Source organism: Bufo bufo, chromosome 11 (genome assembly GCF_905171765.1).
Source record: "Bufo bufo chromosome 11, aBufBuf1.1, whole genome shotgun sequence".
Lineage (NCBI taxonomy): Eukaryota > Metazoa > Chordata > Amphibia > Anura > Bufonidae > Bufo > Bufo bufo.
In genome coordinates, this window is record NC_053399.1 from 20,793,799 (window position 1) to 20,821,628 (window position 27,830).

Sequence of the window (27,830 nt, forward strand, 5' to 3'; positions counted from 1 at the left end):
TTACACTCCAGCATATCATATATCCAAAAAGACACTAAACGTTCGGAGATGGAGATGGAAACTCAGTGTACTACACTGGAACAGTATTATATCCGTCACCTAACTGATGCTAACAGGACGGCTTGGCTCCAGGCGGGCAGACAATACCTTGCGATACTCAAGAACAAAGCAGATCGGAAAAAGTTTTTTTTTTATAAAACAGACTGCGTTTGAGCTGGGCAATCAATCAGCAAAATTACTGGCCCAACTAATCCGCCATGATTCGCCCTCCTCAGCAATTTTAGCAGTCAGGAACTAAGTAGGGCAAGAAGCAATTATCCGCACTTTTGCACACTATTACCAGGACCTATATAGATCCAGCATAACAGCGTCTGAAACAGAGATAGCCAAGTATTTAGAAGGCATATCCCTCCCCAAACTCACCATATCACAAAGTGCCCAACTAGAGGAAATAATACAAGCCATATCAGACCTTAATAATGGGAAATAGTTGGGAAGGTGCCAGCTCATTAAGATGATGAGTTTTTCTAAGCTGCTCTACCCCCTCCAAACGCTTCCGATCCTACTGAAACATACCGATGTCACTGCTCTAAACAAAGCTTTCACCACGGCGCCCTCGTATCTCTCTTTCGAAGCTTATGCTATGGAAACCAGAAGGAGAAGTGAAATTCCCGAATGTACGGGGTTACAATCTGGCATGTCTTATGCGTCACATATCAGATTGGGTGCACAATACTGACCTTTTCTCTAATAGGGAAGTGGAACAAAACCTGGTAGCTCCATGGAACCTGGTGTCGTGCCTTCACTCTAACCTGGCTGCATTACCTGGGGAAATTAAATCCTCGCTTTTATTGAGAGATACAATAGCAACCTGGAAGGCGGTTAGGAAGACAGTAAATCTGCCTCATGCAATCTCTAAATGGATGCCGTTATGGGGTCATCCAGAATTTCCGTCAGGAACTAGTTTGAGACCCCAGACCCTGGTTTTCCATTATATCCGTCCGGAGAACCCAACTCAGATACCAATTATCTTGCTCCAAAGATGGCTCACAGATGCCATGCCAGACATTCCTGCTGTGATCTCTGAATTGAAAGTTCTTTTGGGATTCTAAAGGATTGAAGCGTCTAGGCACAAAGAAGGTTCAGCTTCCAAATTCTTTAATAAATGGCGCACTTTTGTTACTGCACACTTTAGTCCGGTAGAGATTAGAGAATTGGTTAAACCCTTTCAGTACACCTCATGGTATCTTAGAACATCTCTAGGTAATACCCTGGGACCCCTGGCAGTATAGTCCTGCTTCCCCCCCCCCTCCCCCCTATATATCTCTCCCTTCCCCCTCTTCCCGTTCTTTTCTTTATTATTTCTGTTCCTATTACTTTTAAATTAAAATAAAAAATGCAGTCAGATTCATGTATATTAAACTCATGTTCCTTATGATACTGTATTTGACTCCCTGACTTCCTCTGGAGGCCAGGTGGGGAAAGCATGTATAATGTATGATATGCGGGTTCATGACCCTTGCCTTGTTTTTTGTGAATCTGCTCCAAATAAACAGAATAAAAAAAAAAAGAAAAGGGAAATCCCGTGGGCCTGACGGGCTCCCTAAAGAGGTATACGCTAAGTATGCAGAGGTGCTAGCCCGTCAATTATTATCCACATTTAATTCGGCCTTGGAGGTGGGGTCCCTTCCTGATGCATTCATGGAAGCCACTATAAGGCTACTTTCACACTTGTGGCAGAGTGATCCGGCAAGCAGTTCCATCGCCGGAACTGCCTGCCGGATCCGTCAAAACGTAGACCCTCTAATGGCATTTGTAAGACGGATCAGGATCCTGATCAGTCTTACAAATGCATTGAAATGCCGGATCCGTCTTTCTGGTGTCGTCCAGAAAAATGGATCCGGCTTTAATTTTTTTTGAATTTTTTTCGGTCTGCACATTTGAATACCCTAATACATTCCTATGGAAAAAATGCCGGATCCGGCATTCAGGTAAGTGTTCAGTTTTTTTGGCCGGAGATAAAACCGTAGCATGCTGCGGTATTATCTGCGTCCTGATCAGTCAAAAAGACTGAACTGAAGACATCCTGATGCATCCTGAACGGATTGCTCTCCATTCAGAATGCATGGGGATAAAACTGATCAGTTATTTTCCGGTATTGAACCCCTAGGACGGAACTCTATGCCGGAAAAGAAAAACGCTAGTGTGAAAGTACCCTAATACTTTTACTTAAACCTGATAAAGAACCCTTAGAATGTAGTTCTTATAGACCCATAGCATTGTTGAATGTGGACTACAAAAGTCTAAACCAGAATCTTAGCCGCTCACCTCAATCAGGCAATTCTGTCACTGGTTCACCAGGACCAAACGGGTTTCATGCCAGGGAAATCCACTACGGAGAATATCAGACGGGTTCAAGTGGTCACACAGGTGAGCTATTCACTGAATGTGGATTGGGCCCTGGCCTCACTAGATGCCGCCAAGGCATCTGACCCTATAGAATGGGCCTATCTGCTTGGCTGTCTGCGGGGATTTGGGTTTGGTCCGCAGTTCCTGTACAGCTGCCCTATAAGTAGACTACTCATTAGGGCCATATATGGGTTTTATAAAACACAATCGACTGTTCAGGCAAACAAAATAACACATTGCCCAAAATGTAAGCTGGAGAATTCCAACTTATTCCACGAATTGTGGAATTGTCCTAAAATAGTAGAGTTTTGGGTGACCTTCAAAGAGTGGCTAAAAAACGCAATGCACGTCACGATTACATTAACTACAGGGTTAATTTTATTCCACTATTGTCCCGAAGGTACGAAGATAACGCAGATTGCACATGTATGTATCCTAGCGGCAAAAAGATGTATACTCAAGAACTGGTTACTCCAGACAACCCCCTCACTTGGGGAGATTATCATACAAGTAAAATGGTGCTTTCACAGAGAGCTTTATTCGGCGGAGCAGGGTACAGAAAAGGCACTGTGAAAGTTAATGACAAGATGGAAGGGGTTTATCATTAACGTATTAGAACCCGCTGAAATCAAATTGCTTATGGACCCTTTAAAGCAAACGTCCTGGTATTTACTGGAACAGATGAAGGGTTCATTGGGTAAGCTGGAACAGTAGGACCTCTAATGACCCTATTTTAGTGTCAGTTGCCGAGGATTCTTGGGGAATCAGGAGAGCGTTAGTGGTGGATAATAATTTGATCTTCTTGAGGCTAAAGGGAGGGGGGAGGGAAGGGGTTTTGAATATGTTACAGCTACTATGTCAGTTATATGATATTTCATTGTACCATTTGTCAATGTACCCATGCAAAATGATATTGCAAACATTGGATGTATGTATATTGTATCCGCAACTGATGTTTGTCAAACTAAATGAATAAAATTTGGTTTAAAAAAAAAAGTAGACTACTCATAAATGGGGAATTATCAGAACTCTTCCCCCTTCACAGAGGAACGAGACAGGGCTGTCCCCTATCTCCGCTCCTGTTTGCCTTGGCAATTGAGACACTGGCAATTAAAGTGAGGAGCAGAAACAACATAACTGGAGAGACCATGGAAGAGAGAGAAGTCCGTATAGGTCTATATGCTGACGATATGATACTATATTTATCATCACCTAATACATCCCTCTGCAATGCGGTGGCTTTAATAGATGAATTCAGAGAATTCTCAGGCTTAAGAATTATTGGGAGAAATCAGTCTATGCGCCCCTGGGCAGGGCAGACTGGACAGGCCCTTCCCATGTAGAACAACTAAAAAGGTAGTAGACACATTCAAGTACTTGGGATTAAATATTACTAAAAGATATTCCCAGGCTCTGTCACTTAACAGTTACCCTTTAATTGAACATATGAGGAACAAATTCCAAAACTGGAAAACACTGCCTATCTCGGTGGCAGGACGAATTAACCTAATTAAAATGATTATACTCCCCAAGGTTCTTTATGCTCTCCAACACTCAGAGGTACACATTCCCAAACCGGTGTTTAAAGAAATGGATTCCCTAACTAGAACTTTTATTTGGGGCAGATCCCGAGCTAAACTTAGCCTGGATACACTAAAACTATTATATCTATTACCTAGCAGGTCATTTTTTAAAACAGTACTTAAACTGTAACACATTATGGTCAATCTTGGAAATGCCTCCTAAATTCCAGAATTCGCTGTTGCCGCTGCCCAAACTGGCTCAAATGGTCTGGAAAGAGGCTAAATCACTGTCTCAATTTACAGAGGTAGTCTCTGACGTGCCTCTGTGGGGCAATCAATCAATACCGCATATGCAGGTGGTTATGGGAGCAGACAGATGGCAACTGGCAGGAGTTAAAACCCTTGGAGACATCTATGATCAGGGAGTGTTTATGATGTTTGAGGCACTATCACAGAAATACATATTTTCAACTTAGATCTGCCATACAGAATAAATTCCAGAACACTAACACCACTATTTCTAAGTACCCACTCATTGGGATTGTCAAAACCCAGGGTCCCAACGGATTAGTATCAGTAATCTATTCACACTTAGTACATGAGAAGGTCAGTACCAATCCCCTCACAGTAATAGACAAATGGAAAAGATTGATACCCACGCTTACTAAAGAATCTATAACGGATTTATTAGAATCTCATTTACAAGTATCACCAGCAGTCAACAACAAAATTATTCAACTTTACATCATTCATCAGACATATCTCACACCAACTAGATTATATAGAATGGGTAGAGCATTATCCACGGCATGTCCACGGTGTGGAGAACTGGAGGCGAATTTTGGCACATGATGTGGAAGTGCAATCCGATTGCGACATTCTTGAAGGAGGTGACTGTCTTCCTTTCCAACCTGCTGCTGATTCAGGTAGAATGTACCCCTGAGGTTCGCCTGCTAGGAATAATGAATGAGGATATGTGAGATAGATACTGTGACACAGTGAGAGGTTTGGTCTGGGAAAACAGGTATTTTCCTCCCAGCATGTGCTGCTGGGCTGATTTACAGCCAGGTGAGGTCAAATACCGGACCGGATTTTAAATGCCAGTCCGTGTTTTGGCAGCACCTGGCTGTCCTTAAATAGGCAGCTGCGCTCAGAAGCGAGGTCTCTGTGTTGGGATCTGGGAGCCTTGTGTCTGGATGAAGGCTTGCTACCTGTTTGGCGTGAAAACAGGTTGGTGCTGCCATCAGCAAGGACTCTTTGAGGCAGAATTGCCGCATGGTGTGAATTACAACCAACACCGCAAGGTGACTTTTTGTTTGAATATAACTGCTTGTTTTGTAATTTGCCTAAAGTGTGAATAAAACACTGAACTGCTTGATCCAAAGAACTTGTTGTTGCCTCTATACTACTTCTAATCCTGTCTACCAGAGTGAGTCCCCACAATTGGTGGAGGATGCGGGCAAGAGCAGTGAGGCTGGCGTGAACGCCGATATTTTTGGTTTCTGCATTTTTCAGGCACGGTTGTAATGTCGTACATTAAACCAGCTGTATTACAACCAGTGCCCCACGACAAAATGGAGGCTGTTGTGAAGGCCCTCATGGAGGCTAATCTGCAGCAGCGAGAGACAAACCTGCAGCAATGCGAGGCTAATAAGCAGCAGCAGGAGACTAACCAGTTGCTGCTACAACACGTGATGGCTTAGCAGACAGCAGGAGCAACCCCGAGCGTCCACGATGCCCAGAAAGCAGTCCATACCGCAATTCCTCAGATGACCCCCGCAGACGACATCGAAACCTACCTGTCGATGTACGAGAAAGTTGCCATCAGGGAAAAACTACCCCGTGGGGTGGGGGAGAGCTGATGGCACTGGGGCGGGGGAGAGCTGATGGCACTGGGGCGGGGGAGAGCTGATGGCACTGGGGCGGGGGAGAGCTGATGGCACTGGGGCGGGGGAGAGCTGATGGCACTGGGGTGGGGGAGAGCTGATGGCACTGGGGGAACTGAGCTGATGGCACTGGGGGAACTGAGCTGATGGCACAAGGGGGGACTGATGGCACTGGGGGATAGTGAACCTGATGGCACTGGGGGGAACTGATGCACTTGGGCTGATCGCACAGGGGGGAACGAAGGGTGTTGGGGACTGATGAGTTTTTATAAAGGAAAACAGTCTATTAATTCATTTTTTCTTATTAGATTACTCAATTAATCGTAAAAAATAATCGATAGAATACTCAATTTCGAAAATAATCGTTTACTGCAGCCCCAGTTGCGGTTTTGTAACGACTTTCGAAAACTTAACAAGGTTTCCAAATTCGATGCGTATCCCATGCCCCGGGTGGATGAGCTCATCGAGAGGTTAGGACAAGTCCGGTATTTTTCTGTTTTGGACCTCACGAAAGGGTACTGGCAGGTACCCTTAACGGAGGCTGCCAAAGAGAAAAGCTGTATCAATATAAGGTCTTACCCTTTGGTCTGTATGGCTCCCCAGCCACTTTTCAGCGACTAATGGACATTGTGCTTCGTCCACATAGTCGGTACGCTTCGGCTTACCTGGGCGATATTGTCATCCACAGTACCGACTGGGAAAGTCACCTACCCAAAGTGCAGGCTGTAGTGGACTCCCTTCGTACAGCTGGCCTAACCGCTAACACAAAAAAAAGTGTGATAGGGTTAGAGGAGACTAAGTACCTGGGGTATGTCATTGGGCGTGGAGTCATCAAACCCCAACTGAACAAAATAGAGGCAATACGGAATTGGCCCCGACCTGTCACCACTAGGCAAATAAAGTCATTCCTGGGAATGGTGGGCTATTACATGAGGTTTGTTTCCCATTTTGCTACTCTAGCCGCGCCCTTGACAAGACTCTTGAAGGGACACAAGTCAATGATGGTTTGCTGGGATGATCCAAAGGGAGTTTATAGTACCGACCGATGCCTCCAAAGTAGGCCTCGGTGCTGTACTGTCTCAGGAAGTCAATGGGGAGGAGTATCCTGTTGTCTTCCCTAGCCGTAAGCTTAACCCAGCCGAGACCCGGTACAGTATAGTGGAGAGAGAGTGCCTGGCTATCAAGTGGGCACTAGAATCTCTCCGCTATTATTTATTGGGGAGAAAATTCCGCCTGGTGACCGACCACTCCCCTCTCAAGTGGATGAGCCAGGCCAAGGACAAAAATGCCCGGGTCAGTTTTCGGTGGAACACAGGGCAGGCCGGTTACAGGGAAACGTGGATGCCCTGTCCTGGGTACATTGTCTGGCGTGTGTCCACCCCCTCAGGGTTGAACAAAGGGGGGGAAGGGGATATGTGACACAGTGAGAGGTTTGGTCTGGAAAAAAATGTATTTTCCTCCCAGCATGTGCTGCTGGGCTGATTTACAGCCAGGTGAGGTCAAATACCGGACTAGATTTTAAGTGCCGATCCGGGTTTTGGCAGCTGCGCTCAGAAGCGAGGTCTCTGTGTTGGGATCTGGGAGCCTTGTGTCTGAATGAAGACTTGCTACCTGTTTGGCATGAAAACAGGTTGGTGCTGCCATCAGCAAGGAATCTTTGAGGCAGAATTGCCGCATGGTGTGAATTACTACCAACACCACAAAGTGACTTTTTTATAAATATGACTGCTTGTTTTGTAATTTGCCTAAAGTGTGAAAAAAACAATGAACAGTTTAATCCAAAGAACTTGTTGTTGCCTCTATACTGTGTCCGCTAATCCTGTCTACCAGAGCGAGTCCCCACAATACATAACAACATTTCTGAGGGAATCACTTTTCATGGCTCCGAAATGTATTGCTCTGAGATAGTATGACCCCAATACGCCGAACTTGTCCATGTGGAAAATGCAGATAAATAAGCTCTTACCATATATAGTGTTAGTATTCAAACACCGCAATAAACCTCAAAAATTAGACAAGGTCTGGGGACTGTGGTGCGGATCACCTCACATTTTGTACTCAACCTCGAGACTGAGACAAGCTCTGTCAGTCGCTCGAGGATCCATGGCTCAGTCGGCTTAAGGGGGTCGCCTAAATGTATTCTCTACCCAAAGAAACTTCTAATAATGCAGTGGGAGATTGAAGAAATGATAGTAAGGCCTCTTTCACACTTGCGTTGTCCGGATCCGGCGTGTACTCCACTTGCCGGAATTACACGCCGGATCCGGAAAAACGCAAGTGTACTGAAAGCATTTGAAGACGGATCCGTCTTCAAAATGCTTTCAGTGTTACTATGGCAGCCAGGACGCTATTAAAGTCCTGGTTGCCATAGTAGGAGCGGGGAGCGGGATACTTACAGTCCGTGCGGCTCCCGGGGCGCTCCAGAATGACGTCAGAGCGCCCCATGCGCATGGATGACGTGCCATGCGATCACGTGATCCATGCCCTTGGGGCGCCTTGACGTCAATCTGGAGCGCCCCGGGAGCCGCACGGACGGTAAGTATGCTGCTCCCCGCTACACTTTACCATGGCTGCCAGGACTTTAGCGTCCCGGCAGCCATGGTAACCATTCAGAAAAAGCTAAACGTCGGATCCGGCAATGCGCCAAAACGACGTTTAGCGTAAGGCCGGATCCGGATCAATGCCTTTCAATGGGCATTAATTCCGGATCTGGCCTTGCGGCAACTCTTCAGGATTTTTGGCCGGAGCAAAAAGCGCAGCATGCTGCGGTATTTTCTCCGGCCAAAAAACGTTCCGTTCCGGAACTGAAGACATCCTGATGCATCCTGAACGGATTTCACTCCATTCAGAATGCATTAGGATAAAACTGATCAGGATTCTTCCGGCATAGAGCCCCGACGACGGAACTCTATGCCGGAAGAAAAGAACGCAGGTGTGAAAGAGCCCTAAGGAATGTTTCTCTCTGTTTGTATTCTGATATTTAACAAGACTGTGTGATGTTGATGGTATTTCTCTTATGTTAATAAAAGAGTTTAAAAAAATTAAATAAATTGTAAAAAAAATACAAATGTCTTACATTTTTATATGTGATCCACGTCTCACCTGGTGTTAGCTGCTTAATTAAATTGTGACCTCCAGAAGCTGTTTGATCATGTCAGAATGGGCGTTGTAGAATGGGAGACCGTCAACTTCCATGGCCAGGTTCCCAGATACCCCACTGCGGATCCCATGATTCACCAGTATCGCCAGGAGCTTTTCTTCCTGTAGAAACATATTGGACACATGAAGGGAAAAAAAAGATTGCTCTAAAAGTAAGGCTACATTCACATCAAGGAGATCTAGCCGCCTAATTCCGACTGTCAGCTGGACCAAAAAAAATTGCATGCAATGGTTTTTGTCCAGCCAAAAGCCGGCATTAATGCCGGAAAGGGGCAGGGTAACCGCCGGACCTCACTGCAGTCAATGGGGATCCGGCGGTGAAGTAGAGGATCTGACCTGATCTTCTAACGGAGATGTGGACGAGACCTTATAAGAAGAGATTGCTAGGACTACGACAAAAGATCAGTGAATTTCTCTGTAATCCATTGTGTAACATATTCTGTAGCTTTTTAAGGGTGGAAAAACACATGCAGTTTTTGGTGCACATTTTTGAGCCAGATCCAGTGGGAAAAGAGACATATATCCTTCCTTTATATTTTCCATTGTTTTTGAATCCACTTTTGGATTTGGCTCAAAAATAAAACTAGTTAAAAAGTAAAAATGAAGTTGAGACTATTGTAGGAATAAAAAAATAAAATAAAAAAATAAAAACACAGAACACCCACACCAAGAATACCAAGTGAACATCTACAGTATTGGGCACTCTTTGCCTTTCTATTCACTAGGACAGGGATCAGCAACCTCTGGCACTGCAGCTGTTCTGAAACTACAACACCCAGAATGCTCCACTCATTTCTGTAACAATTGTGAGAAAGAGAAGCATGTCTGCATGCTGGTAATAAAAAATTCAGTGCACAGCCCAGACTAAATCTTGAAGGGGTATCCCCATCTGATAAAGTCTTGGCATATCACTAGAATATGCTAGTCCAATCTCTGAAATATTACCTTTTGGACACTGGGGAGTGAGGAGGCCCAGGTCTCCTTCTCTGACAATTTTGGGAATCCAACTGCCTTTCTCAAGTAACGTTCATGAATTTCACAGGTATTCAAGAGGTATAAAGCACAGGACACGGCATAACCTCCCCAGTTGGACACACCTAGGTTATAGAACAAAGTCATCTTTATCAGACTGGGAAAAGACGTGAAGCTATCAAAACAATTGTTTTGCACTCATACAACTCGAAATCATCTGCATTAAAGGGTTTGTCTCACTTCACCAAATAACATATATTAGGGGTGCACCGAAATGAAAATTCTGGTCCGAAACCGAAACCGAAAATTCAGGATGCCCTTGACCGAAAACCGAAACCGAAACCGAAACTGCCTTTTTGCCCAAATACTTTTAAAATACTTTTTTTTTAATGATTTTATTAATAATTCTTTTTCATGAATGAAATTCATCTGTGGGTGGCGCTGTTATGGAGAGGGGGATCTGTGGGTGGCGCTGTTATGGAGAGGGGGATCTGTGGGTGGCTCTGTTATGGAGAGGGGGATCTGTGGGTGGCGCTGTTATGGAGAGGGGGATCTGTGGGTGGCGCCGTTATGGAGAGGGGGATCTGTGGGTGGCGCCGTTATGGAGAGGGGGATCTGTGGGTGGCGCCGTTATGGAGAGGGGGATCTGTGGGTGGCGCCGTTATGGAGAGGGGGATCTGTGGGTGGCGCCGTTATGGAGAGGGGGATCTGTGGGTGGCGCCGTTATGGAGAGGGGGATCTGTGGGTGGCGCTGTTATGGAGAGGGGGATCTGTGGGTGGCGCTGTTATGGAGAGGGGGATCTGTGGGTGGCGCTGTTATGGAGAGGGGGATCTGTGGGTGGCGCTGTTATGGAGAGGGGGATCTGTGGGTGGCGCTGTTATGGAGAGGGGGATCTGTGGGTGGCGCTGTTATGGAGAGGGGGATCTGTGGGTGGCGCTGTTATGGAGAGGGGGATCTGTGGGTGGCGCTGTTATGGAGAGGGGGATCTGTGCACTGTTATGGGCATAACAGTGCACAGATCCCTTTCCCCATAACAGTGCACAGATCCCTTTCCCCATAACAGTGCACAGATCCCCCCTCCCCATAGCAGTGCACAGATCCCCCCTCCCCATAGCAGTGCACAGATCCCCCCCTCCCCATAGCAGTGCACAGATCCCCCCTCCCCATAGCAGTTCCATAGACCGATCCCCCCTACCCATAACAGCCCCGGCCCTGCTGCTCACAGCATCTTTATTTTACCTTACAATCGTGAGGCTCCAGTAACTAACAACTCTGCAGGCAGAGCGGAGGGCGGCGTAACGTCACTTACTCACGTGACGCACCTGCTCCGCCCACTTTATGAATGAAGGAGGCGGAGCAGGCGCGTCACGTGAGTAAGTGACGTTACGCCGGCCTCCGCTCTGCCTGCAGAGTTGTTAGTTACTGGAGCCTCACGATTGTAAGGTAAAATAAAGATGCAGTGACAAAGTAAACCGCCCGCCCGCAGATGGTGGGTGACAAATCCCACACCCCATATTTTCGGCCGATATGTAACAATATCGGCCGAAGTGGATTAGGTGCATTTTCGGCCGATATTTTCGGCTGCCGAAATTTCGGTGCACCCCTAACATATATTATTTGGAGGATGTTAATACAAGCCACTTACTAATGTATTATTATTGTCCATATTGCCTATTTTGCTGGCTAGATTCATTTTTCCATCAAATTATGCACTGCTCGTTTCCGTGGTGGTCGTGCTTGCACACTATAGAAAAAAGCACCAGCCTATGTGAGCTCCCACGGTCCCCGCCACCAGAGAGGCCGATACCTTTTCATATAGTGTGCAAGCACAGCCATCTCTGCAAAGGAGGCAATATGGACAATCACAATACATTAGTAAGTATTTTGTATTAACTTCCTCTACATGATAAATACCACTTGCTGAAGTAGGACAACTCCTTTAAGGCTGGCCATACAGAATAGATAGCCGTCAGCCGAGAGCTCATTTGGCTGGCAGCTATTCCTTCTGACCTGCTTGAACACCGCTCAGCCAAACGTGCATGTCCTTCTCAATGGGGAGAGGGGAATAAGCTGCTGCCAGACACTGCTGTCCTCTCCAGACTTCTTTGGCGGTGGCATATCTCCCTTGAGAACATAAGGACTCCCCACTGACATCTGCCATTAGCGGAAGAGTCTGGACACCCGCAAACACATTAAATGGTCAGCTAGTCATGTCCAAATCACAAAGTTTGCCATCTAATGTGCATGGATAGCTTAAAGGGCATTAGTTATGAGCATTAGTTTGGTGGGGTGTGCACCACTCTAACTATAAAGAATTTCAGATCAGGACTCAAAGCCTAGTGACAATCAATGTATGAATTGGTTTCCGTATATTCCAAAGTTTTCTTGCTTTCTTTTAAAGGGAGTCTGTCAGCAGTTTTGACTATGCAGAACTGCTGACAGCACTACGTAGAGGCCGAGGAGAGCAGGGCAAACCTTATGCCTTATTCACACGTCTGGGTTTTGGTCAGTGATTTCCATCAGTGATTGTGAGCCAAAACCAGTAGTGAAGCCTACACACAGATCAGGTATAAGGGAAAGATCTGTGCTTAGAGCCTCAAGTAGTTTTGGCTCAAAATCGCTGACCGAACACGGACATGTGAATAAGGCATTATGCATAAGGTGTGTGATAGGCTGTCTGCACACATATCCCTCGTTGCTGTCATGGGTAAAAGGGGTGACTTATCAGAGTTGCTTGTACTGATCTCCTTGTGCCCTACTTAGCGCCGTTAGCAGTTCTGCATAGTCAAAACTGTTGACAGACTCCCTTTAAAAGTAAGCAAGACAAATGTGGAATATAACCAATTCATACACTGATTGTCACTAGGCTTTCAGTCCACCAAAAGAATAAATTTGCCATTCAGGGGTCAGGAAAATCTTATGGCAAAACAAGGACCATAATAACACTCAGATTTTTCCTAAGGAGGAACGACTAATACATTATTGTACAGACTGTTTAATAACTTGAAAGAAGGAAATATCTTCTTTACACAGTCAGCACAACATGATCACTTACCAGCAATCACCGTGAAGTCTGCAGCCACATCACATGCAATGGTGTCTCCATTTCTAACATATTTCTTCACGGCCTCTTTCACTTTGCCTGTTCCCAACTCATTTCCGCCATCTCCAACACCTGTAAAATGCCATGTGCCCATGGAAGGACCACATCTTGTGAAGGTTTGCCTCTAGTGGGTATACAGTCAATTACACAAACAGGAGCAGTCATATCATACTATTTGCAGAAAAGAGGTACATACCAGTTGTACTGATGCCTGGAACAGTCTGTGCAGCAACAAACAGATCATCAATGGGATCCACTAAGTGCTTGATATTTATTTTCCTTGCATTATAATAATTGCCATCACTTGCCCTTCCTGCTCTTTCTATGGCTACTAAATGGTCAAACCTGAAAAAAGAAAATGATGGAAATTTATGATTAGCAGAAGTAACAGCAAAACATTTAATCTGCTTAATTGATGTCTCAGGGGTGTTTTGGGCTTTGATGCCTAGAGCACACTTTCACCTTTTAGACGCTGTATTTGTTTTATTAAATTTTTTTTAGACTACCAAACTATATTTCCTCTACAAAGAATAGATTATATTAGTTCACTGTCACAGTACAGGACTGACAGCCTGATCCTGCGGATAGCAGTGTATAGAAAGTTTGCAGTAGTATCGAAGACAGAAGGTAAATCAAGAGGCTTATGGCCACAGGGACCACACTACTGGCACAGCATCTAAAGGCTTTAATGACCGCGATAGGCATTATTGCCGGTCGCGGTCATTAGCCACGGGTCTCTGCTGTTTGAAACAGCAGAGACCCGCCGGCCATAACGCACGCTGCACACGCGAGCACCATGTTTGCACTTTGCTCCAGCGCCGTACATGTAGCGAAGAGGTTAATAATGTTTTGTGTGGAGCCCCTTATTATCCAGTAAAGCTGTTTCTTGAGTTACCTTGCTCTCCTAAGGCTTCTTTAACACATCAGTGAATCACGTACATGTGCTGTCTTTGCTCTCCACATACCCCTTACACATCCATTGACTTTAAAGCGTGCATTCACACATCAGTGGTTTTCCATTGACTGTGGGCTTATGGTGACACCTTAAAAGCATGGGCTTTTTTGTCCATGGTTACAGATCCCTCATGCACATTATAGTCCACGGTTCCGTGAAAACTACAGACACAATACAGATAGCATGCGTGTTCAGTCAGTGATTTTCACAGACCATTGGTAGGAGATGTGCTGAAAACTCATTTTTAGCCTAGCAGTGTCCGTGGCCCTGGAAAAAGCCCTAAAAGTGGCCCCATGTTACAGGATGGGTCCAAATTGACAGAAGGCAACAGAAGTAGGAAGGGCCAGTAATACCTTAATGTGGCACAACATACCACCCCAACAGAACAAAATACCACAGTGCAGCACAAAATACTGCTATCCCTGATGCAGCATTCCACTGTATCGCTGTCTGGGAAATTTCCCTTTAGGGTCTATGGTCAGTACGCTTTACTTCACATGTGGTAGGTACATTGTGGATTTTCCACTGTGGGATTGGATGTGTGGAAAATCTGCAACTTGTTACAATACCAGCAAAGTTGATGAGATTTTATAAAATCCCATCCACATTCTGTAGAAAAAAATATTCACAGTGCTAATGGACATGCAATGTAGATTTTAAATGCATAGGGTGAAATCCACAGCAGATCCTCAAATGTAACATGCAGATCTTGCTACAAATTTGCTGCAAAATCCTGGTGGATCTTTCTGCAGCTATTTGCACAAACCCTTACAGTACAAATACAAAGATTTCAAAAAACTCGGAATGACAACTCTTCATTGCTCTCTCCCTATATGCCAACAGCTCGTATTCAACGCAGTTCTGCCACTTTTTACATGAATCATGAAGGTCAGGATCCACAGATAGGATGGTGTGGGGCATGGAATTGGGGAAGACACAAAAAAAGCTGATTAGGGATGAGCGAACCTCTGTTTTGAAGTTCGGCGTACAAGGTTCGGGTTATCTAAGAATTCCGTTACCACGGACCATAAGGGTACTTTCACACTAGCGTTTTTCTTTTCCGGCAAAGAGTTCCGTCACAGGGGCTCTATACCTGAAAAGAACTGATCAGTTTTATCCCCATGCATTCTAAATGGATGTCTTCTGTTCAGTCATTTTGACTGATCAGGCAAAAGAGAAAACCGTAGCATGCTACGGTTTTATCTCCGGCGAAAAAAACTGCACACTTGCCTGAATGCCGGATCCGGCATTTTTTCCCATAGGAATGTATTAGTGCCATAGGAATGTATTCAGAATACCAGAATGCCGAAACCGTCCTTGAGAAAAAAAGGTGAAAAAAATAAATGCCGGATCCGTTTTGCCGGATGACACCGGAAAGACGGATCCGGCATTTCAATGCATTTTTTCGACTGATCAGGCATTTTTAAGACTGATAAGGATCCTGATCAGTCTTACTAATGCCATCAGTTGGCATACGTTTTGCCTGATCCGGCAGGCAGTTCCGGCGACGGAACTGCTTGCCGGATCTCTCTGCCGCAAGTGTGAAAGTACCCTAACTCGAAAACAGAAGTTAGCTCAACACTATTGACTACTAATTCAATCTACTGAAATATTGTGCAATATGTCTTGATGACTCCTTATAGCTATGCCGCTACAGACATGCATGTTCCATCAATGGCATGGCATGCAGGGATTAGCTAATAGATACAGTGGGATGCGAAAGTTTGGGCAACCTTGTTAATCGTCATGATTTTCCTGTATAAATCGTTGGTTGTTACGATAAAAAATGTCAGTTAAATATATCATATAGGAGACACACACAGTGATATCTGAGAAGTGAAATGAAGTTTATTGGATTTACAGAAAGTGCGCTATAATTGTTTAAACAAAATTAGGCAGGTGCATACATTTGGGCACTGTTGTCATTTTATTGATTCCAAAACCTTTTGAACTAATTATTGGAACTCAAATTGGCTTGGTAAGCTCAGTGACCCCTGACCTACATACACAGGTGAATCCAATTATGAGAAAGAGTATTTAAAGGGACACTGACAGGCCAAAACAGCATATATAGTTAGATATATCACATTACAGGTCTTATACAGTCTTTTAAAAGCATATAAGTATCCCCCCTGTCCACCTTATAAAGAGCGAAATATAAAGTTTTATAACCTGCTTATCCTGTCTCTGCTCTCCCCAGTCCCGATCCTGCGCAATTCAATACTCCGGGCATCGTTCATGCCCAATCTTCTGCGCCTGCGCCCCGCCGTGCCGTTAGATCGCGCCTGCGTACACACACCAGCCTGCGTCTTCGAGGCAGCTGCAGCTCTAGCCGCCGCCCAGCGAAGTGAATAATGATGAGCTGGGCGGGGCTTAAGAACGGCAGTTGGGAAGGCTGGCTGGGCGCATTTTCACATGAAACGCCGCCCCTTGGGCAGATTGCTGACCGCAGATGCAGGTTATAAAACTTTATATTTCGCTCTTTATAAGGTGGACAGGGGGGATACTTATATGCTTTTAAAAGACTGTATAAGACCTGTAATGTGATATATCTAACTATATATGCTGTTTTGGCCTGTCAGTGTCCCTTTAAGGGGGTCAAATGTAAGTTTCCCTCCTCTTTTAATTTTCTCTAAAGAGTAGCAACATGGGGGTCTCAAAACAACTCTCAAATGACCTGAAGACAAAGATTGTTCACCATCATGGTTTAGGGGAAGGATACAGAAAGCTGTCTCAGAGATTTCAGCTTCTGTTTCCACAGTTAGGAACATATTGAGGACATGGAAGACCACAGGCTCAGTTCAAGTTAAGGCTCGAAGTGGCAGACCAAGAAAAATCTTGGATAGACAGAAGCGACGAATGGTGAGAACAGTCAGAGTCAACCCACAGACCAGCACCAAAGACCTACAACGTCATCTTGCTGCAGATGGAGTCACTGTGCATCGTTCAACCATTCAGCGCACTTTACACAAGGAGATGCTGTATGCGAGAGTGATGCAGAGGAAGCCTTTTCTCCGCCGACAGCACAAAAAGTGCCACTTGAGGTGGGCTAAAGCACATTTGGACAAGCCAGCTTCATTTTAGAATAAGGTGCTGTGGACTGATGAAACTAAAATTGAGTTTGGCCATAACAAGGGGCGTTATGCATGGAGGAAAAAGAACACCGCATTCCAAGAAAAACACCTGCTACCTACAGTAAAAGGTAGTGGTGGTTCCATCATGCTGTGGGGCTGTGTGGCCAGTGCAGGGACTGGGAATCTTGTCAAAGTTGAGGGACGCATGGATTCCACTCAGTATCAGCAGATTCTGGAGACCAATGTCCAGGAATCAGTGACAAAGCTGAAGCTGCGCCGGGGCTGGATCTTTCAACAAGACAACGACCCTAAACACTGCTCAAAATCCACTAAGGCATTTATTCAGAGGAATAAGTACAACGTTCTGGAATGGCCATCTCAGTCCCCAGACCTGAATAGAATTGAAAATCTGTGGTGTGACAAAGAGAGCTGTCCATGCTCGGAAGCCATCAAACCTGAATGAACTAAAGATGTTTTGTAAAGAGGAATGGTCCAAAATACCTTCAACCAGAATCCAGACTCTCATTGGAACCTACAGGAAGCGTTTAGAGGCTGTAATTTCTGCAAAAGGAGGATCTACTAAATATTGATTTCATTTCTTTTTTGTGGTGCCCAAATTTATGCACCTGCCTAGTTTTGTTTAAACAATTATAGCGCACTTTCTGTAAATCCAATAAACTTAATTTCACTTCTCAAATATCACTTTGTGTGTCTCCTATATGATAGATTTAGCTGACATTTTTTTATCTTAACAACCAACGATTTATACAGGAAAATCATGACGATTAACAAGGTTGCCCGAACTTTCGCATCCGACTGTATAACAGACATTACAGATATAACAGAGATTACTTCTTTTTATTGATATTGCAAACTCAGTGGATCATCATTTACGTTCATGCTGTGTCCTACAGAACCAGCATTGTCGTGAATAACTCTTCTCTTACCTGGGTGCAGCGGGGTCTCCATTCTCACACAGAAATTTCATAGCACACTCTGGAGTTTCTCCCTTGTAAGATAACACAGGTACAGTCATCTTCAGAACTCCTGGTGAATACATCAAAGAATAAATAACTTAATTGTGTTTCCAACCGCTCTCCATATGCCCTTTAGGTCACAATGCTGAGGACCCCCAAATGAGATGTCCTCCTGTTAGTCAGAGCGGGTCAGCAACTGCAACCTAAAAGCACCAGAAAACCAAAATAATCTCTCATAAGTATATGTAAATGACCAAGGTTTGGGACCTGGCAACCGTCTGCCACGCATTTTTACTATTGAAAACCAAAACCAACATCTTAATTAAATTTTTTAAATGTTTTACATGATCATTGTTCATTGTACATTAATGCAGTTGGTTCAAAGAATGCATTTTTTTGCCTAAAATTGAATCATTATCTCTCCTGTGTACATTGATGCCAAATATCTGTACTTTACCAAACATCTGATGTTGCTGTAGCACTTGAAAGCAATGGTCCCCAGTTTGCCTTATTCACGCCCTGAAGTTTCAATATCTGCATTTTTTATTTTTACAGGGAACTTGTCAGCAGGAAATTCAGTGATAAACAAGCCACAATGACTTGTAGGACTAGCTCAGCTAGTTCTCGTTGTCGGCCGGTCCCTGTATTGCGGCGCACAAACAGCAGGTCTGCAATATACGGGCACCGGCCATGTGCGCACCATATCACAGATGCGGACTCATTCACTTGCATCGGTCGGCAATCCGGATGATATGGTGCGGAGGCAAGGAGTGGACGGCCACGGAAGCACTACTGAGTACTTCCGTGGCATTTCGGTCCGTGCCGCTGCAGCGCAAACATATTTTTTTTGCAGTGTGGACGGATCACGGATCCATTCAAGTTGAATGGGTTTGCATCCATCTGAACCAGCCACATGGAAGGTGTTCGTGCATTGGGGATGCCAATGCATGGAACGGGCGGCACACGCTCGTGTGCATGAGCCCTTAGAAACCTGTTGCTTTATTTTGGGGAAAAAAGTAATCTATATGCAAATGATCAGTTCTATCAGATCTGATCACGAGGCCGTGCGTAAGCCACTCTGTTCCTCCTGCTTCCTCTGCCAGCCCCTCCCGCTCCTTCTTGAAAGGGCCAGGTTCCTATACAGTCATCACGTTGGGCACTGTCAATCAAGGAGAGGGAGGGGCTGGCAGAGGAAGCAGGAGGGGCAAGGGTGCACGGAGTGACTTAGGCCCGCGCTCCAGTGCGCTTAACCGCATATGGATCCCTGAATGAAGCAATGGATCACAAAGTAAAAAATATCATTACATTGAGCTGAGCATTTTGCCTGGTTTAACCGTAAAATTCCTGATGACATCCTCCCTTTAAAAACTATATCATGCCCTACTGATGATTTTATCAAGCAAGCGGTACATTCATTTGCTGTGGGCAAGCAGTGTTCTTTTTTTTTTTTGTATTGCTGTGGAATCCTAGGAATACTGCCACAGTTTGTGGGTACCGCATTAAAATAAAATGGGTTTTGAATGTGTGAGCAGAGCCTTATCTTACGCTGCAGGATTATCCTGACATTGTCTCTTTAGGGTTAATTCCTACTAATTCTGCATTTATAATTCTATAGGGATAATACCTTGCTCTACGGCATCCTGCACAATTTTCTTGTTCATGTCAATGGCATGCCCATCTGTAACGATGGCAACCTTCTTTCCAAGGGCTTGCAACATGGCCGTCATAGCAAGGGCTCCAGGAGGACCGTCCGTTTCTTCAGGAGGAACTTGCTGGTAGTGAGTGGGGAATCCAGTGGTTATAAGTATGGATTTGGCATGGGACAGAGCGAGGCAGCACTTCAGAAGTTCTTCCTTGATGAGTAGATTCTTAATCCCCCTGTTACCTGTTTTAAATACATGAATTGCGTAATCAGTAAGGTATTTACCTGTTTCCATCGTAAAGACTAATACAATAGAAGCAAGGTTGCGACAACATAATTTTTCTAAACTTCTCATCATCCATCCTGCTCAAAGCATTAAAACCTAAAATTTTATTGCACATGAAGGTATAGTCAACAAGCCTGGTGCCTTACATTCTTCCTGTGCCACTTTCATTCCTTCATTCTGTTCACCTACCCAATTTCATTCAAGATGGCTGACACCATTTCGGACAGAGCATTGTAGAAAAGTATAAGACGCCCTCCCACAGCCCCCGCTCTACCTTTGGTTGGGCACCGTGCCTACATCATCAGCGCTGGTCCAACCAAGGGCAGTGAAGGAAGTCAGACTTTTCTACAGCGTTCTGCATGGGGAAGTCTGAGACAATGGCTGCCATCTGGAAAGGAATCTAATAGGAGAACATAACGAAGGAAAGGAGGCAGCATGAGAGGAACTGAGGCAAGGGCAGATGGGCCATAGAACCTACAGGGAAATTTCCCGGTGGGCCGATGCCTAGGGGGGCGCCCAAGCCCTCCTCTCTGCCACTGGCCGGGTACATAGTGAACTCTCAGCGGTAGTTAACTCTGTGACAATCAGGTACTCATATACCTGGCCAGCGACCATACATGCCCTCCTGAATTCAACTGCTCTGGTCCACATCTTACCTCCTAAGCCCCCTGCTCCATATGGAGGAGAAGGACAGAATATAGCATCTACTGTACTGATGTCCATCACAGAGGGACAGCTTTTGGGTTAATATATCGGGCTGTTCCTTAGTATATGGTTCTGATGAGATGGTATTGCTGACCAGGCCTATTTGTTGCAAATTTCTTTTTATTAACTTTATATTAGGACATAGGACATGTATAAACATCACATGTGGAAAAAGTCCATTGAATTTTATGCATACATAACACAAACAGAAACCAGATATTAAAGGTAGGTTAATAGTTTCACCAAGAATACTCGGCCAAGATCGGCCAACTACCAACATAGCTCTATAACCTCTGAGTGAAAGTCAGAATAACAACATAGCAAAGTCCTTATCTATTTCTCCTCAGAGCAGACTGGAACACGAGTTCAGCAAGTTCAGCGAAGAGGACCAGAGGCTACCGCTAGTATCAGTGGCAATGAGTCGCCCAGGGGAGCCAGTCCCTGACGCTGATACCACGATACGCCTCCGACATTTGCAGAAGATCATGGCAAAAGGTCGAAAGTTAGTGTAGACGTGAATTCTCTCCAGGCATTCCAGAGTCTATGGAACTTAGGGAGATTGCGTTGTGCTATATAGCAGAGCTTATCCACGTGGGAGATTTGGGCTACTTTGTGGATCCATTGGGAGACTGAGGGGGAAGCAGTGTCCCTCCAGTGGAGGGGGATCAGCACTTTCATGGCTACTACCAGTGTGGCCGAAAGCTGTCTATTGAAGTGTGGCAGGAACACCGGGGGAAGGCCGAGGAAGAGGATCCTTGGGGTCAGGGATAGAGCCACTGGACAGACTTTAGCTATGAGCTCTCCAATTCTTTGCCAATATATGGTTTTATGAGGTTACAATCCCACCAGATGTGGACATAAGTGTCAACGTGAAAAAGACAGCGCCAGCAAAGGTTAGGTATGAAAGCATTAATCCTATGCAGGACGACAGGAGTTGTATACTAGCGGCATGTCAATTTATAGTTAGTCTCCTTCAATGTAATGCATCTGGAAGGGCCACAGCTATGTTAGTAGATCTGTGAGATTTCCTGGGAGGTGAGAGTCTGGCCTAGTTCTTGTTCCCAGGCCCTAATGTAGTCCAGGGGAAGCATAATCCGTTCCATGTATATCCTAGAGATAAGTTTAGGGACAGGGGAACGTAGTGCAGATAATCGTTCCAGCCAAGTGGTTTCTCGTGGCAGTGGGCCTAGTTTCAGGAATGTCCTGAAGCCTAGGACCATCTGATTATAGGTAAACTGTGTCACAGAGATAGAAGGAAACGGATTACGCAGCGTCGGGAAATCTGGTAATGTGCCATCCACCAGGATATCCGCAATTTTCTTTGTGTTTAAGCTCTAAGGGCAGGTAGACAGATATATGGAGTGTTAAGACTAAGAAGTTCTCCTAGTGCAGTGATAGGGGAGGGGAAAGACCATATAGGTGTCACCCTGCGAAGAGAGTCCCATACCTGAAGGTTCGCCTTGGTGATATCATTTAGTGTGGAGGGCAGCCGTTTACCGATTTGAAGAAGCAAAAAGCCTTGAGTGAGTGTAAAGCCCGAAACTGCTTCCTCTATGGGGACATACAGTTTATGGGAGGTTCCCCTGTGCCAATCTACCATCCTGGCCAGAAAAACTGTCTGATAGAGCACTTCTATATCAGCGAGCCCTATTCCCCCAGCCCCTTTAGGTTACGTCAGAGTCTTATAGGCTATTCTATGACTAGTTATCCAGCAAAATAACAAAAAAAAACGCCTGCGGACGTTAGTGAAAAAGGCCCAGGGAAGATAGACAGGCAGCATTTGGAATAGGTAGAGAAATTTTGGGATAAACATCATTTAAAAGGAGGTTAGCTCGTCCAAACCAAGAAATATATGGTTCCAGCTATCTATAATCTTTGAGACTTGTGACAGTAGGGGGACATAGTTGAGTGAGTACCAGTTCCCAAGGGTAGCCGAGATGAAGAGGTCCACATATTTGATAGGGGTGTGGGACCATGGGAAAGAGGATCCAGCGGTAGCTCTAGGAAACCATCCTGTCAGGGCAAGAGATGTTTAGCGCCAACGATTTTGTGGGGTTAATCTTGAAATTAGAGAGGTTATGGAATGTAGAGAAGATGTGTTGTAGCGTTGAGAAAGAAAACTAGATTTTTGTACTTAACGTAAAATCTGTTTCTCTTCCGTTCATTGGGGTACACAGGAATTGACCATGGGTATAGCTGTTGCCGCTAGGAGGCGGACACTAAGCACATAAAGTGTAAGCTCCTCCCTCTTCAGCTATATCCCTTCCTGCAGGGACCAAGCTAAATCAGTTTAGTGCAAAAGCAGTAGGAGAAGTCAGACAAAAGAAATTCACACTATGTACAAACCCAGAACCACACAGGCCCGAAAAAGCCCTTAAACAAAGAAATGGGTGGGAGCTGTGTCCCCCAATGAACAGAAGAGAAACAGATTTTATGTTAAGTTGAAAAATTTTCTTATCCGTCTCTTTGGTGGACACAGGCTTGACCATGGGACGTTACAGAGCAGTCCCCAAGGGTGGGCATAACAAACAACCCTCCCGTCAAGCAGAGAACTGCCAACTGCAAAACTCTACGCCCCAGAGACGCGTCAGCAGACGCAAAGGTGTGCACTCAATAAAACTTGGAGAAAGTATGCAAAGACGACCAAGTAGCCGTCTTGCACACCTGAAAGGCCGAAGCCCCGTGATGCACCGCCTAAGAGGCCACCACCGCTCGAGCCGAATGAGCAGTCACCCGGAAGGGCGGGGCCCGGTCCTTAACGCAGTACGCTTCCACAATAGCCAAAACGAATCCATCGGGAAATGGAGACTTTGAACGCAGCCAGCCCTCGTCTCGGCTCTTCCAGAATCAGGAACAGGGAATCCGTCCGCCTAAAAATGCCATCTGGGACAGATAGACCCGAACGGCTTGTACCAAATTCAGGGTATGGAGAGACTGCTCCCAAGGATGAGCCGGGCCCGGACAAAATTAAGGGAGAATAATCTCCTCATTTAGATGCAATGCTGACACCACCTTCGGCAGGAAGGACTGCACAGGGTGAAGGACCACCTTATCCTGATGAACGATCAAGAAAGGCGACCGACATGACAGAGCCGCGAGTTCCGACACTCTACGGATAGAAGTAATTGCAACCAAAAAGCCACCTTATAAGACAGGAAGCGCAGCGACACCTGCTGCAAAGGCTCAAGGCTCATTAAGCACTATATTAAGATCCCAAGGATCCAACGGAGGACGGAAAGGGGGCGCAGCATGCGCCACCCCCTGCAGAAAAGTCCGAACTGCCGAAAGCGAAGCTAAATTCCGCTGAAAAAGAATGGAGAGAGCCGACACCTGCCCTTTGAGGGAGCTGAGAGCCAGCCCCAAGTCCATACACGACTGCAGGAAAGTCAAAAGTTGCGGAAAAGCGCATGGGAGAAAGCTGCCGCCGCTCGCGCCGGCTACAGTAGGACTTCCAGGTCCGGTGGTAGATTCTAGAAGACTACAGCTTCCTGACCGGAATCATGGTCTGCACCCAGTCATCTGAAAAACCACGAGCCTTCAATACGGCGGCTTCAACAGCCATGCCGTTAAATGTAGTGACCCTAAATTTGGGTGGAAGATCGGCCCCTGCGACAGCAGGTCCTCCCGAAGAGGAAGACGCCAAGGTTAGTCGTCGAGAAGGGCGACTAGGGACGCGTTCCACACCCTGCGTGGCCAATCTGGGGCCACGAGAATGACGGGTAGTACCTCGGACCTAATCTTCCGGAGGAGACGCGGAATGAGCGGACGAGGCGGAAATACGTACGGAAACGTGAACAGACTCTACGGAATCACCAGCGTGTCGCAAGCCAGAGCCATAGGGTCCCTGGACCACGGGATTAAGTCCTCTACCGTGTTGTTGAAGCTTGAGGCCATGAGATCCACATCCGGCTGACCCCACCTCTCGCAGATGGCACGAAAGACCTGCGGGTGAAGAGCCCACTCGCCGGGATCGAGACCCTCCCGGCTGAGGAAGTCTGCAATCCAGGGATGTGAACTGTCGATATTGCCGAAACATGTTTCTCCGCCCAGCTAAGAATCAGCGCCGTCTCCCCCATGGCTGCCGGGCTCCGGATACCTCCCTGGTGATTGAGGTACGCCACTGCCGTGGAGTTGTCGGACTGAACCCGAACCGGACAACCCCTGAGATGGTCGGCCCAATGACGCAGAGAGAGCTGAATCGCCCTCAACTCCGAAACATTCATTGGAAGGGAGCGCTCCTCGCGTGACCATACTCCTTGAACAGAGAGATTTTCCAACACCAAGGATGTCGTCTAAGTAAGGCATCGCTACGATCCCCCTGGCATGGAGCAGGGCCATGACTGCCGCCAGAACCTTCGCAAAGACCCTGGGAGCCGTGGCCAGGCCAAACGGGAGGGCTACAAACTTGTAGCGAAATGGACCCACTGCGAACCGGAGAAACATCTGATGACTGACGCAGATAGGCACATAAAAGTAAGCGTCCTTGATGTCTATCAAGGACAGGTACTCCCCCGGTTCCTTGGACGCAATGACCGACCTCAGTGACTCCATCCAGAAGCTGCGGAGGCGAAGGAAACGGTTGAGTGCCTTGAGGTACAGAACGGGATGGATCGTCCCCTCTTTTTTGGGAACCACAAAGAGATTGGAGTAAAACCTCTGAAAACGGTCTTGCACAGGAACCGGAACAATCACACCTTGCTGCAGCAGTGTGCGAATTGGCAGAAAAAAAATAAAAGAGTCTGCGGCTGCGGGAGAGACCGGAGACGATCGAAAAAAACAGAACGGAGGGGAGGATTGAAATCCAAATTGTAGCCCTCTGCAACGACCTCCCCTCCCACGCATCTGAGACGTGAAACAGCCAAAGCTGAGTTCTTAGGGTTAAAGGACTTGGAGCCCTGTTGACGGGAATGCCAGGAAGGGCACAGCTTGAAGGAAGGTTTGCGCTTCTGATCCGTGGCCAACTTGCCGGATGCCCTCTTGGGGCTGGAAAAACTCAGAAAGGGGCGAAAAAAAGGATTCCGCTTTTTTGACCTATTAGACCACCCTCTGTTCTGTGGTAAATGGGTGCTCTTACCACCTGTAGCGTCTGAAATGATCTCATCCAGGAGCTTACCAAAAAATCTGCTGCCGGAAAAGGGGAGGGCCGTCAGGGTCCACTTTGAAGCATTATCTGCCGCCCAGCATGAGAGCCATAGGGTACGGTGAATAGCCACCAACAGGGCTGATGAGTGCTCTATCAGCCTGGCTGCGTCCAAAGATGCTTCACAAATATATGCACTGGCATGAGAGAGCTGCAGGGCCACATCTGCAATTTCCCCCGAGGGGACTCCAGAGTCGAGACCCATAGCCTTGCTCACCCATTTAGAGGCAAATACCGGCTGCAACGCTGTGCCCACTGCTTCAAAGGCAGATTTTGCAAACGCTTCCGGTTTCTTATCTCTGATATCAGAGAAAGAAGCCCCATCCGCCATTGGCAAGGTAGTATGTTTAGCCAAGCGGCAACTTGGCGGGTCCACTATAGGTGGAGACGACCATTTCTTAGTCAAATCCTCCGGAAAAGGATAAAGGATGTTCAAGCGCTTTGGCTTTGGCTCAGGAAAATTCCACTCCTTGGAGAGAGAGAGGAATCCTGGTGATTGGGGAAACTACAGACACTAAGCTAAAAACTGATTTAGCTTAGTCACTGTAGGAAGGATATAGCTGAAGAGGGAGGAGCTTACACTTTGAGTGCTTAGTGTCCGTCTCCTAGTGGCAACAGCTATACCCATGGTCAAGGCCTGTGTCCCTCAATAAAACGGATGAGATAGTAGGATTTTTGTCTTACCTTTAAAATCCTTTTCTTGCCGAGTTCATTGGGGGACACAGAAGACCATGGATATAGCTGCTGCCACTAGGAGCAAAAAAGTGTCAACTCCTCCTCTCAGATATACCCCTCCTGCAGATACTGAGCAAATCATTTTGTACGGAAGCAGTAGGAGCAACCACGAGAAGCCAACAGAAAACAATAAATAGTAAGAATAGCGAAGATGGGTCAGAATCAAGAACCTGAGGGACCCATCAAAGAGAGCCAGCATGTCCCCCAATGAACTCAGCAAGAAAAGGACTTTACAGGTAAGACAAAAATCCTATTTTGTCGCTCGTATGATTGGGGGACACAGAAGACCACGGGACGGTAAATAGCAGTACCATGGGGAGGGAACAAGACCAGAACGAATCCAAGGCCTGTCATAAGGCCCCACACAGAATTGCGGGGGGAGGACACACCCGGACCCCTAAAAAAGGATGGGAAGAGCCATTCCCAGGAAGGCCAGCCAGAGAGCGTCTGAATACCCAGATGCCCCGGTTGGGCAGAAGAAGAACAGCCCCGGGGACATAAGCCACTGCTTAGGAGACTTCAGAAGAAGTGGAGAGCACACCAAATATCCACAAGATGGACAAGAATGAAAACAAGTCAGGCACCAGAGCAAACGGAGCGACTACAGTATATAACGGAGAGAGAAAACATAGTCTGGGCCCAGAAGACTTCTAAGGAAGGTGATAGCAAAGGACCAGCACCCCAGGAAAAGATCCCAAGAGTGATCAACAGTCACAACATGGCCCGAGAAGAAAATGAACTGAAAATGGTGTCTGGATACCAAGGGCCAGAGAACTGCGGACGTAACAAATCTTGCCCCCCATGGAGGAAGAAGTAGAGGTGTCAGAAGGTGACAACCCCCAACTCCATACCAGACTTTCAAAGGAGAAGAGCACTCCGGCAGAACCATTAACAAATCAGGGCCAGAGAACCTGGATGTCAGGCATGACCGTGGCCCACAAGAAAAGAATATCGAGGGAGAGAAGAGACAGAGAATGTGAACAAGGCAGTGGAACCGACCCCAAAAAACGCAAAAAAAATTGGGGAGTAACCTGGTAGGAAAAGTGACCTCCGGGATAAAAAAATAAAACGTCCCCTTTAGACCTACGGCCAAGGCGTTTGTCTCATAAGAATGTTCCTCAAGGAAAATGACAATGTGGTAAGCAGAGACAGGGAGAGGAGGACCTTAAGCTCCCTAACAAAAGAAGAGAGAAGCTGTCCGATACCTATGGAAGGCTGCCTGAACTGGTAGACCTAACCGGAAGCTAAAGAAAAAGTACCGAG

At 46.2% G+C, this 27,830-nt stretch overlaps 2 protein-coding genes across 5 annotated transcripts in view; one reads left to right on the forward strand and one right to left on the reverse strand.

Moving 5' to 3' along the window:
- The window catches only part of CCDC88C (coiled-coil domain containing 88C), a 139,924-nt gene extending 130,883 nt beyond the window's left edge, over positions 1 to 9,041 (forward strand). Inside the window, exon 27 of the mRNA XM_040412104.1 lies at positions 8,920 to 9,041. Coding sequence (XP_040268038.1) covers positions 8,920 to 8,938 — 19 coding nt within the window. The 3' untranslated portion in view covers positions 8,939 to 9,041. The remainder of the gene's footprint in view (positions 1 to 8,919) is intronic.
- Positions 1 to 27,830, reverse strand: part of DGLUCY (D-glutamate cyclase) — a 131,308-nt gene that overhangs the window by 72,439 nt on the left and 31,039 nt on the right. For 2 of the 4 annotated variants that reach the window (XM_040412109.1, XM_040412105.1), the window contains exons 8-14: positions 19,684 to 19,944; positions 18,030 to 18,129; positions 13,250 to 13,398; positions 13,006 to 13,125; positions 9,923 to 10,074; positions 8,921 to 9,079; positions 4,600 to 4,885 (exon numbers count right to left, since the gene is read on the reverse strand). In XM_040412109.1, coding sequence (XP_040268043.1) covers positions 8,939 to 9,079; positions 9,923 to 10,074; positions 13,006 to 13,125; positions 13,250 to 13,398; positions 18,030 to 18,129; positions 19,684 to 19,944 — 923 coding nt within the window. In that variant the 3' untranslated portion in view covers positions 4,600 to 4,885; positions 8,921 to 8,938. Of the gene's footprint in view, positions 1 to 4,599; positions 4,886 to 8,919; positions 9,080 to 9,922; positions 10,075 to 13,005; positions 13,126 to 13,249; positions 13,399 to 18,029; positions 18,130 to 19,683; positions 19,945 to 27,830 lie in introns of those variants that run through there. The other 2 variants (XM_040412107.1, XM_040412108.1) reach the window with 2 other exon arrangements.